At 42.1% G+C, this 12,679-nt stretch overlaps 1 protein-coding gene across 1 annotated transcript in view; it reads right to left on the reverse strand.

Annotated features, from left to right (window-relative positions):
• The window catches only part of LOC143577989 (thioredoxin O1, mitochondrial-like), a 41,864-nt gene that overhangs the window by 548 nt on the left and 28,637 nt on the right, over positions 1-12,679 (reverse strand). The window contains exons 3-5 of the mRNA XM_077061684.1: positions 11,826-11,891; positions 11,685-11,735; positions 11,500-11,579 (exon numbers count right to left, since the gene is read on the reverse strand). Of these exons, the coding sequence (XP_076917799.1) occupies positions 11,500-11,579; positions 11,685-11,735; positions 11,826-11,891 (197 nt within the window). The remainder of the gene's footprint in view (positions 1-11,499; positions 11,580-11,684; positions 11,736-11,825; positions 11,892-12,679) is intronic.

Raw genomic sequence — 12,679 nt, forward strand, 5'->3', positions numbered from 1 at the left:
AAGCTATCAGTAGGGGGTCTGGGGAGGGTGGGATGTAGACAAACCTTACCTCTATCTTTAAGGATAGAAAGGTTGCTTCCGGCGAGACCCCCAACTCGAAAGTAAATTGATAAACAAATAAAATTGTACAAGATAAATAAAAGAACAGCAGTAAATAATAAACTAAAACAATATGACATTAGTACGTTTCAAGCAACATTTCATTATAGATAGACTAATATAAAACTAAGGTAAAATTTACAACAATAAAAAAGGCCATAACAAGAAATAGCCCCTCCTTCTAAAGGTCGTTAACCTTAATTCTACGTCTCCAGGAACTCCTATCCTCAACCATGTCCTCAGAGAGGTGCAAGTCTAGCAAATCACGCATAATCCTCTCATCCCAAGTCAATTTGGGTCTACCTCTACCCGTCCTCCCCTCTATAATAAGAGTTTCCACTGATCTAACGGGAGCCGTTGCCTTTCTCTTTACATGTCCAAACCATCTCAAACTGTCTTCCCTTATCTTATCTAGCCACCCCTAGTCTTTCCCGAAAACCTCGTTTCTTATTTGGTCTAACCTTGTGTGCCCACACATCCACCTTAGCATCCTCATCTCTGCTACCTCCAACTTACGCATGTGTGTCTTCTTGATGGCCCAACAATCTATTCCATATAGCATCGCAGGTCTAATCGCAACCCTATAAAACTTTCCCTTTAAATGCATTCCTCACCTCTTCCTGTGTGATACGTCGGCAGTAGCTATTATTCTGTTGTTGTATAGTTGTGTTCTCATTTTGTGGTTGGTGAGCGCTCCCACTGTTGAAAAGGTTGTGGAAGTAGGTTTGCCATCTCAACTTGATGTCTTGCTCCTTGACCAATACACATCCATCCTCACCCTTTATAAACTTCACAACCCTTAGATCTTGCCTTCTACGCTCCCTGGCTTTTGCAATATTAAACATATCATGTTCCCCCTCCTTTGTTTCTAAACGTCCGTACATCCGTTTATAGGTCGTGTTCTTTGCTTCTAACACTGCCTTTTCGCCTCTCTCTTGGTTTTTTTGTAGATCTCCCTCAATCCGACTCGCTCCTTTTCACCCGTGCTCCTCATAAGCTCCTTAAAACTCCCTTATGTATCTCCTATCTTCTCAAGCAATAACTCATTCCAACACCAGGACTCCTTATGCCCACTAGTTTTTCCTGTTGTGACCCCTAGAGTCTCCTTCGCCACTTGAGTAATACTTGTCGCCAAAGCCCTGTGACATCTTCCCCGATCCGACCCGACCCAGGTACCCGTTTCTCTGACCCGATCTCTTTCTTTTATGATTTAATATTTATTTATACTTATATTTTATTTTTAATAATAATAATATATATTTTCCTTTCCGCCGTCCCGTCCCTCTCCTTCTCTCTTTCCGCCTTCTTTTCCCTCTTGTCGCCGTCCCGCCCTTAAGCCTTGTTTCCCTCTTTTTCTTCTAACTCTTTTGTTCCTTCCCGCCTAAGGTTGTCTGCGCAGACCCCTTGCAAGGAAGCCTGCGTGAAGACCACCTGTTTCAGCGTTACGCGAGACGAACTCTTCTCGCAGCGCGCTAAGAATTGTAATTCTTCTCGCAGCGCGCTAAGAACGGTAGTTCTTCCCGCGACGCGCTAAGGATTTGTAGTTCTTCTCGCAGCGCGCTAAGAATCGTAGTTCATCCCTCGACGCGCGAAGAATTATAGTTCTTCCCGCGGCGCGCTAGGAAATATGATTCTTCCCGCGACGCGCTTAGAAATGTAGTTCTTTCCGCGACGCGTTAAGGTTGTTTCTGACTGCCTTCGCACTCGCGCTCTCTTGACCTTCTGTGTCTGCCTTCGCGCCTTAGCCTTCTCGCGCTGAACCCTTTTTCTTCTGTTGAATCTAGCCGTTGCTTTTGTGTTGTCTTATCTTCTGAGCTGTTGACCTAATCTGCTTTATGTCTGAAAAGTTACTTTCGGCGCAGCATGCGCACCAACCCCATTGGTTGGCAGAAAAAGTGACTGACATTATCTTTTGAGATATGCTTTTGCCATGCTTGACCAGTACCTTTATCTGACCCGCCCATGCTTTTTTTTACTGTTAACCTATCAGCTTTATCTTGCCCCCTGCAGCTGCCATATCTTTTGATATCTTTTACTTGCTTTTGATATCTTTTGTTATCTTTTGTTTTGTCTTGTTCTGTTTGTCTTGAGATCCTTTCCCCTTTTCTAGGGATTGTGTCTCCTAGGGTTTTCTCTATAAATAATAATAGTAATATTTTCTTAACACTACACACACAAAACACTTAATCTCTCCTGTTTTCCTTGCTCTCTACCGCCTCCCTCTCTGCCTCCGTCTTCCTCCCTGTTCTGCCCTGCTTTTCCGGTAATATATATATATAATAATTTACTTACTAATTATGCTAACTTATAATCAAGACTTAAACCAATCATTAAAACAATAATCTTATTTATAGGTTAACTTGTGCTTGTTTAAAGTTGGTTCTTGCTTTATCTTACACCGCATCGTTTATCAAGTGAGTAATCTCGTACCTAATCCCTTTTTATTTTTACTGTTTTGGGATGTTCATGTGTTCATACAAACTTAGAGTCTTAAACTTGTTTATGAACTTTAGTCGCGCAGTATCCCATGTGTTGAGGACGTTTACTTGGCTGTTTATTTGTATGTGTGTATCATTAACCGCTTTGTTCGGCCTATTCCGAAGTTTTCATGGATCCATTAGATGAACACGGGAGACCTATCGTTTACGGTTTTCTTTGTTTACACTTGCACAGATGTTTTCTCGTTTTTTGTGCTCAATTGGGAGCACGGATTGAACTATGAACTATGAGCTATGATCTATTTAGGCTTGATCACAATCTGATTGCACCCTTGTTAAACACCAGACATACACGTGTTGCGCGCAGATTTATGATTATCTATGTATTGTATTAAACTTGATTTCTCACCAACACGCAAGTGTTTGACGTTTTATTTTAACACATGTTCAGGTTTGCTGTAGCTACATTTGGAGCTTGTGGACACGTAGGACGTTTTTACTTTTGGACCTAGATTAAAATGTATCAAGACAAGTTATTGTTGTTCGAATATTTTGCCTTATAATATATTGATTTATGTTGATTTATGTTATCTCGTGCTTACGTTGCGCGTGCGTGAATGAATATATTTATTAAATATTGACACCCAATAGTGTCACGAGTAATGAAACAATATGTGGCGCCCCGATGTATAATCCGCCTTGGTCGGGGTGTTAAAGTTTGGTATCAGAGCTCGTTGACTTTAGGATAGGTGGTTAGACGTAACGGCCTAAAATACCTAAGAGTCCCTTCTCGCGCATGAGAGAAATCTCATGTTTGCGCGCTTATTGTTAATTACTCGTTATTTATGAATATGCTCGCGCTTGCGCAGTATATGATTTTATGTTTTATTTCGCGATATTTCGATATTTGTTGAATTTCGATTTTTATTGATTTTACTTACATATTCGTTTGTTGGATTTGAAAATCCGAAAAGTCATGGTGATACATGAATAGTTGATTTTCAATTTCCAATTTACGATTATGTTCTGAGGTTGGAGACTTGAAAAGTCATGGTGATACATGAATCATCAATCTCCAATACTCGTTTGCTCGTATATTTTAAATTGGGAATTCGGAAAGTCATGGTGATACATGAATTGTCGATTCTTGATTCGAATTTGTTACCTTTATTAAGTCTGCATTTTAGGATCATTTATTTTACTTTAACTTTTGACTGTAACTGACTCCGTGAAACCAAGCTTTATAAGATTAAAACTTTGCGCTAAAATCAAGATATTAACTAAAATTAAAATTTTTATAGAATGCCTCCGCTATCTCGCCGATTTCAGAGAAGAGAAGCCTCGCGCATGCGTAGACAGCAACGTTCCCAGGAAATGGCCGCCGCAATAGCCCAAGCTTTGAGCCAAAACAATACCAATACCTCCAGTTACAACATTAAATCCTTTAACGCGGGTAACCCTCCAAAGTTCACAGGTCTTGAAGGAGCCACCGTGATGCTCCAGTGGCTTGAGAAAATAGAAAACACTTTCCTCCACACCCAATGCCCCTCAGACAGACGAACCCTGTATGCTTCCAGTGTCCTGGAATCCAGAGCGCTTACATGGTGGAATGGAGTAGCTCATGCGCGTGGCGCAGAAGCTGCTTCCAGCATGCTCTGGGAGGAATTTAAGGAAATTCTTACGCGAGAATTCTGCCCTCCCAACGAAGTTAAGCGCCTGGAGGAGGAATTTTGGAATCTTAAGCAATACAGCGGTGAAGCGCGCGAGTACGCGACGCGCTTCCATGAACTAAGTTTGCTTGTCCCTCACCTTGTTACCCCTTCCCGCCGAGCCATAGAGAAATTCCTTGGGGGTCTCCCCATGGAAATTCAAGATTCTGTATGGGCCAGAAACCCAGTAACCCTCTCTGACGCCATTGAGTTGGCCGCTGTGCTCAGCGACAACCATGTCAGAGCAGGAACCCTGTTCCTGCGGGGAACAGAAAAGACCAAACCCACCAAGACTGCCCCTGAACCCGCAGAAACCAAACCTGAACCCTCAAACCATAACCAGAAACGTAGGCGCAGACAAGCTTACGCGCTTACCAACCCGCCCATAGTCCAGCAACCCGCCTACCAACCTCCAGTTTACGCGCCTAACCCTCTGTCAGCCTACCCAACACCTCCTGTAGCCCATAACTATGCCTTAACCAATCCAGCACTCCCTGCCCCGCCTCCTAAGAAACCTTACACAGGAAACCAACCCCTTTGCCCAACCTGTAGACTTCACCACCCAACTCAGACCCCGTGTCGACAATGTAACCGATGTGGCCGCGTTGGTCACTCAACCGAATACTGTAGAGTCCCTCCCGCCAATCCAACACCACCAGTCTACCCGCAGAACCCACAACCAACCTACCAAAACCCACGACCCAGATCGTGCTACAACTGCGGTGACCCCAGTCATTTCCGGAACGCGTGCCCGAGACTACAAGTTCAGATCACGCAAGCGAATCCGGTGAACCAGATTTCAAACCAAGTAACGCGTGGACGAGCTTTTAACATAACCGCGCACCAAGCGCAAGCGAATAATGACGTAGTTAATGGTACATTTTTGCTTAACGGATTTTATGCTTCTGTACTTTTTGATACTGGCGCCGATCGAAGTTTTATCTCTCGCGCCCTCGAACAGAAACTTGCGCGACCGCGCGATGACTTAAAAGAGGATTTTTCAGTTGAATTGGCTAATGGTGAAACTGTTTTAATTAACTCTGTGATTAAAGATTGTACGCTTAACCTTAACGAAAACGATTTTCTGATTGACCTCATCCCTATGCCTCTTGGAAGCTTTGATGTTATTATTGGTATGGACTGGCTTTCGCATAATCGCGCCGAAGTTATTTGCGCCAAGAAGTTGATTCGCATTCCTCGAGAAAATGGTGATCTTCATATTTACGGCGAAAAACCCTCCAGTGGTCTTAAACTTATGTCTTGCGTCGAAGCCCAAAGACTCATGCGGAAGAAGTGTATTGCATTTCTAGCCCATGTGGTTAAACCTGCTGAAGAAAAGAAGAAGCTTCGCGATATCCCTGTTGTGCGTGATTTCCCTGAAGTTTTTCCTGATGATCTTCCTGGTATCCCTCCCGCTCGTGAAGTCGAGTTCCGTATTGATCTTGTCCCTGGTGCTTCCCCCGTGGCTAAATCTCCTTATCGTCTTGCACCCGCTGAGATGCAAGAATTGGCAAGCCAACTTCAAGAGTTGACTGCTAAAGGATTCATTCGCCCTAGCTCTTCGCCCTGGGGTGCTCCGGTGTTGTTCGTTAAAAAGAAAGATGGATCGTTTCGCATGTGTATTGATTACCGCGAGTTGAACAAACTCACCATTAAAAACCGGTATCCCTTACCGCGTATTGACGACCTCTTTGATCAACTCCAAGGTGCCTCTTGTTTCTCGAAGATTGATCTCCGCTCTGGCTATCACCAGTTGCGCATCCGCGATGAAGATGTTCCGAAGACTGCTTTTCGAACTCGTTATGGCCATTTTGAATTCTTGGTCATGTCCTTCAGTTTAACCAACGCACCCGCCGTTTTCATGGATCTAATGAATCGGGTGTGTAGGCCTTTCTTGGATAAATTCGTGATTGTGTTTATCGATGATGTTCTGGTGTATTCTAAGACCAAGGCCGAGCACGAGCAACATCTCCGATTGGTATTGCAAAAGCTTAGAGCTGAGCAACTCTATGCTAAGCTTTCCAAGTGTGAATTTTGGTTTGATGAAGTACAGTTTCTTGGTCATGTTGTAAACAAGATGGGTATTCATGTCGACCCATCCAAAATTGAAGCAATCAAGAACTGGATTACGCCATCCACTCCTTCTGAGATCCGTTCCTTTCTGGGCTTAGCTGGTTATTACCGGCGCTTCATTTCGAACTTCTCAAAGATCGCATTGCCTTTAACAGCTCTAACGCACAAAGGTAAACCGTATATTTGGGGCTCGAAGCAAGAAGAAGCCTTTCTATCGCTCAAGCGTTTGTTGTGTGAAGCTCCTGTTCTTGCGCTACCTGAGGGTAATGATGATTTTGTCGTGTACTGCGATGCCTCCAACCAAGGTCTCGGTTGTGTTCTTATGCAACGAGGCAAGGTTATCGCTTACGCATCGAGGCAACTCAAGGTTCATGAAAAGAATTATACAACTCACGATCTCGAACTTGGTGCAGTTGTTTTTGCCTTGAAGATCTGGAGACACTACCTTTATGGTACTAAGTGTATCCTCTACACTGACCATAAAAGCCTTCAGCATATCTTTGATCAGAAGGAACTTAACATGAGGCAACGCCGATGGAACGAACTCATCAGCGATTACGATTGTGAGATCCGGTATCATCCTGGTAAGGCTAATGTGGTAGCCGATGCACTCAGCCGAAAACCCTGCCAGCTTAACTGTATCTTGCCGCGCACCCAGCTTCACTTCGCGCCGATCCAAAGCAACCTTGAATCGCGCATTCGTGACGCGCAGCGCGCATCCATCAGTAATGGTAACCTTCGCGCCGAGTTAGCGTGTGGCGCGGAAGCGCATTTTGTGCCTAATCTGAGTGGAATTCTCTGCTATCTCAATCGCATCTGGATTCCCTTTGATGAGAATCTTCGCGCTGATATCCTGTGTGAAGCGCACAAATCTCGGTATTCTATTCATCCTGGCGCTGATAAGATGTACAAGGATTTGCGCATTACTTATTGGTGGCCCGGTATGAAGAAGGATATTGCTGTATTCGTAGCTAGATGCCTGACTTGTTCTAAAGTAAAAGCTGAACACCAACGCCCATCTGGGTTGCTCGAACAACCAGAAATTCCTGCGTGGAAATGGGAATGTGTAGCGATGGACTTTATTACCAAGTTACCTTTGACAGCAAGCAAACATGATAGCATTTGGGTAATAGTGGATCGATTGACTAAGTCTGCTCACTTTCTGCCCATTCGTGAAAACTACCGTGTTGAGCAACTCGCGCAGCTTTATGTCAAGGAAATTGTCTGCCGCCATGGTACTCCTTTGAGCATCATATCCGATCGCGATGGCCGTTTTATATCTCGCTTTTGGAAATCTCTCCAATCTGCGCTAGGAACTCGCTTGGACATGAGTACGGCATATCATCCTCAGACTGACGGTCAGTCTGAGCGAACTATTCAAACTCTTGAGGATATGCTCCGATCTTGTGTTCTTGATTTTGGAGGTAATTGGGATTCGCACCTGCCTTTGATCGAGTTCTCTTATAATAACAGCTATCATTCCAGTATCGGTATGGCCCCATTTGAAGCACTTTACGGTCGTAAGTGCCGCTCCCCGATTTGTTGGAGCGAAGTGGGTGAAACTCAAATCACAGGACCCGAACTTGTTCAAGAGACAACCGATAAAATCGCCAAGATCCGTGATCATCTGCTGACTGCCAGAAGCCGACAGAAGAGTTACGCAGATCGTAGGCGAAAGCCTCTCGAATTTCAAGTTGGTGATCTTGTTCTCCTCAAAGTGTCGCCTTGGAAAGGTGTTGTCCGCTTTGGGAAGAAGGGTAAGCTTGCTCCTCGTTATGTTGGTCCATTCAAGATTCTCGCGCGTGTGGGAAAAGTTGCCTACAGACTTGACCTGCCGCCCGCGCTCAGTAATGTGCATCCAACGTTCCATGTATCCAATCTCAAGAAGTGTTTAGCTGACGAGAACCTTCACATTCCTCTTGATGAAGTTCAAGTTGATGAATCTATGCATTTCGTTGAGAAGCCTGTTGAGATTATGGATCGCGAGGTTAAGCAAACCAAGCGCAGTCGTATCCCTATCGTGAAAGTTCGCTGGGAGTCCAAGCGCGGAGCCGAGTTTACATGGGAAAGGGAAGATCAAATGAAGATCAAGCACCCGCACCTGTTCTCTGCGCAACCTACTTCGAGATAAATTTCGGGACGAAATTTCTTAAAGTAGGGGAGACTGTGACATCTGCCCCGATCCGACCCGACCCAGGTACCCGTTTCTCTGACCCGATCTCTTTCTTTTATGATTTAATATTTATTTATACTTATATTTTATTTTTAATAATAATAATATATATTTTCCTTTCCGCCGTCCCGTCCCTCTCCTTCTCTCTTTCCGCCTTCTTTTCCCTCTTGTCGCCGTCCCGCCCTTAAGCCTTGTTTCCCTCTTTTTCTTCTAACTCTTTTGTTCCTTCCCGCCTAAGGTTGTCTGCGCAGACCCCTGCAAGGAAGCCTGCGTGAAGACCACCTGTTTCAGCGTTACGCGAGACGAACTCTTCTCGCAGCGCGCTAAGAATTGTAATTCTTCTCGCAGCGCGCTAAGAACGGTAGTTCTTCCCGCGACGCGCTAAGGATTTGTAGTTCTTCTCGCAGCGCGCTAAGAATCGTAGTTCATCCCTCGACGCGCGAAGAATTATAGTTCTTCCCGCGGCGCGCTAGGAAATATGATTCTTCCCGCGACGCGCTTAGAAATGTAGTTCTTTCCGCGACGCGTTAAGGTTGTTTCTGACTGCCTTCGCACTCGCGCTCTCTTGACCTTCTGTGTCTGCCTTCGCGCCTTAGCCTTCTCGCGCTGAACCCTTTTTCTTCTGTTGAATCTAGCCGTTGCTTTTGTGTTGTCTTATCTTCTGAGCTGTTGACCTAATCTGCTTTATGTCTGAAAAGTTACTTTCGGCGCAGCATGCGCACCAACCCCATTGGTTGGCAGAAAAAGTGACTGACATTATCTTTTGAGATCTGCTTTTGCCATGCTTGACCAGTACCTTTATCTGACCCGCCCATGCTTTTTTTTACTGTTAACCTGTCAGCTTTATCTTGCCCCCTGCAGCTGCCATATCTTTTGATATCTTTTACTTGCTTTTGATATCTTTTGTTATCTTTTGTTTTGTCTTGTTCTGTTTGTCTTGAGATCCTTTCCCCTTTTCTAGGGATTGTGTCTCCTAGGGTTTTCTCTATAAATAATAAGAGTAATATTTTCTTAACACTACACACACAAAACACTTAATCTCTCCTGTTTTCCTTGCTCTCTGCCGCCTCCCTCTCTGCCTCCGTCTTCCTCCCTGTTCTGCCCTGCTTTTCCGGTAATATATATATATAATAATTTACTTACTAATTATGCTAACTTATAATCAAGACTTAAACCAATCATTAAAACAATAATCTTATTTATAGGTTAACTTGTGCTTGTTTAAAGTTGGTTCTTGCTTTATCTTACACCGCATCGTTTATCAAGTGAGTAATCTCGTACCTAATCCCTTTTTATTTTTACTGTTTTGGGATGTTCATGTGTTCATACAAACTTAGAGTCTTAAACTTGTTTATGAACTTTAGTCGCGCAGTATCCCATGTGTTGAGGACGTTTACTTGGCTGTTTATTTGTATGTGTGTATCATTAACCGCTTTGTTCGGCCTATTCCGAAGTTTTCATGGATCCATTAGATGAACACGGGAGACCTATCGTTTACGGTTTTCTTTGTTTACACTTGCACAGATGTTTTCTCGTTTTTTGTGCTCAATTGGGAGCACGGATTGAACTATGAACTATGAGCTATGATCTATTTAGGCTTGATCACAATCTGATTGCACCCTTGTTAAACACCAGACATACACGTGTTGCGCGCAGATTTATGATTATCTATGTATTGTATTAAACTTGATTTCTCACCAACACGCAAGTGTTTGACGTTTTATTTTAACACATGTTCAGGTTTGCTGTAGCTACATTTGGAGCTTGTGGACACGTAGGACGTTTTTACTTTTGGACCTAGATTAAAATGTATCAAGACAAGTTATTGTTGTTCGAATATTTTGCCTTATAATATATTGATTTATGTTGATTTATGTTATCTCGTGCTTACGTTGCGCGTGCGTGAATGAATATATTTATTAAATATTGACACCCAATAGTGTCACGAGTAATGAAACAATATGTGGCGCCCCGATGTATAATCCGCCTTGGTCGGGGTGTTACAAGCCCCCCCCCTGGCTTGAGTCCCCATGGAGTTGAACCATATTCGATGATACGAGCTTTTCTTTGAAAAGTGAAAGCTTGTCGTCCTTCAGATTTCCCCAGCGAATCCTAGGTCTAAATCTCCTCTCCGTCAAGGTATTTCTAAAGCCTATATCTGCCACTAGCAAACGATGTTGAGCCACGACTGTCTCCCCAGCTATAACCTTGCAGTCTTTCCACCAACGTCTATCTCCTTGCCTCATCAATAGATAGTCGATCTGCATGTTGCGTCCCCCCACTCCTAAAAGTGATCAAATGTGAATCTCTCTTCTTAAAGAACGAGTTTATAATGCCAAGTCATAGGCCAGTGCAAAGTCTAGAAGATCCGTGCCGGTCTCATTCCTATCACCAAAACCAAAACCCCCATGAACGCCTTGGAAGCCATCGCTATCCTTACCAATGTGTCCATTAAAATCACCTCCTATACATATCCTCTCTTCCCTATGGCTCCCACAATCGCATTTAAGCATTCCCAAAAATCTCTTTTTTCTTGGTCCCCTAGTCCGGCAAGTGGTGCGTAAGCGCAAACCACTACCACTACTTCTTCCTCTAGTACTAGCCTCGACACCATAATTCTATCATTATGCCTTATCACCTCTACCACACTAGTGTGTCGTTCCTAAACGAAATTTTAACAAGAACTACAACATGAATAATAATCTGATTCATTTTTTTTATTGATGTCTTTTAAAACGTTCTATCCTCTTTTTGTAGTTAATTAAAAAAAAACTTTAGCCCTTTGACCCGTTAGCAATAATGCATAACCCAAAACAACCCAGTTCACATATATGGGTTTAAACGCTCGCCTCAAGTTAAATGCAACAAAAACATATTTTCACATATTTTAAACCCAAATTGACCCGTAACATGTTTATATTTCATTTAACCATACAGACATATTGAGAAGAGGTGCAACATTATAATATCTAATTATCTTATGCCTCCACATAATAGTAACACTTACTTGATCAATATCAATCTTATAGGTTGTGACATTAGTGTATTTCTCACTCAACTCCACAATATGTGGAGATAATAGTCTGCCTGTGCATATAAAACATAAATTACTGGAATATAAGCATTCAGAGCATATAAATATCTAATCGTCATTCGAAAAACTAGATTAATAGGAAAATAAAATATTCTCACATGGACCACACCAAGCGGCAGTAAAGTAGAAGATTGCTGGCAAAGATTCATCTAGATGAAACACATAAGAATATGCATGAGTCAGGTAACATGTAAGTAAATACTATTGGTTAAAAATTAAATGGTCGAATGTTTATTTACCTTGCACCTTGCGAAGTAAAGTATTAAACTGATCTTCAGAATCAACTGTCACTACTCTAGATTCACCTGTTATAATCGTTCTTTTAGTAAATATTCAAAAGCTTGTAATGCATGTACACTATCTCTATAAGAAAGTATATTAATTGGAATAGCATGTCCTGTTATGTTATTAGCTATAATGTATACACAGTGTTTGCATACAAAATAAAAGGTGGCAATTTTGACCCATTTGTTAGATTATGGCAAGCATTAAATCAAAATATCAGATTAAAGATTAATATTTTGGGGATAGTCTTTACTTCTAAATCTTATAAATAAAGCCGTCTACATTAAGTTGTTAGCATTACTTATCCACTTGTAAGCCTTACACTATAACATAACACAATAAGGTTGATAAAGAATCTTACAACATTTGTTAGAACTTAGAATATTTTATCAAAATCCTAATTCCTTAGTACAATACCACACAAAATGTACTCTAAATGTGCATTAAGTCGATACATTCAACAAGGAGCTTCATAGGACCAAATGTTGATTATTCAAATTCAACAATGAACTTCACAAAAGTCAAAAAACGGTCATTCAATGAATTGCAAGTTGTTTTAAATGTCTTAAATGATTGTTGCGTGTTTAAGGTACGAGTTCCAGACTTGTAATATGAATTGCGAGTTGTTTTAACTTCGACTATACAGCTATTTTAAAGAAGCTAGTGAATATATAAAGTATAAACCCAACCAAACGAATTAGCTTATTCTAATCTTGAGCTAAATATATATATATATATATATAACCCATAGTTATTAATTATGAATGAGAGATAAATACACAAGTAATTAAAACAACACAAATTACAA

Source organism: Bidens hawaiensis, unplaced genomic scaffold (genome assembly GCF_021521415.1).
Source record: "Bidens hawaiensis isolate Kalapana, Puna unplaced genomic scaffold, B.hawaiensis_p1.1 tig00028987_1, whole genome shotgun sequence".
NCBI classification, from domain to species: domain Eukaryota; kingdom Viridiplantae; phylum Streptophyta; class Magnoliopsida; order Asterales; family Asteraceae; genus Bidens; species Bidens hawaiensis.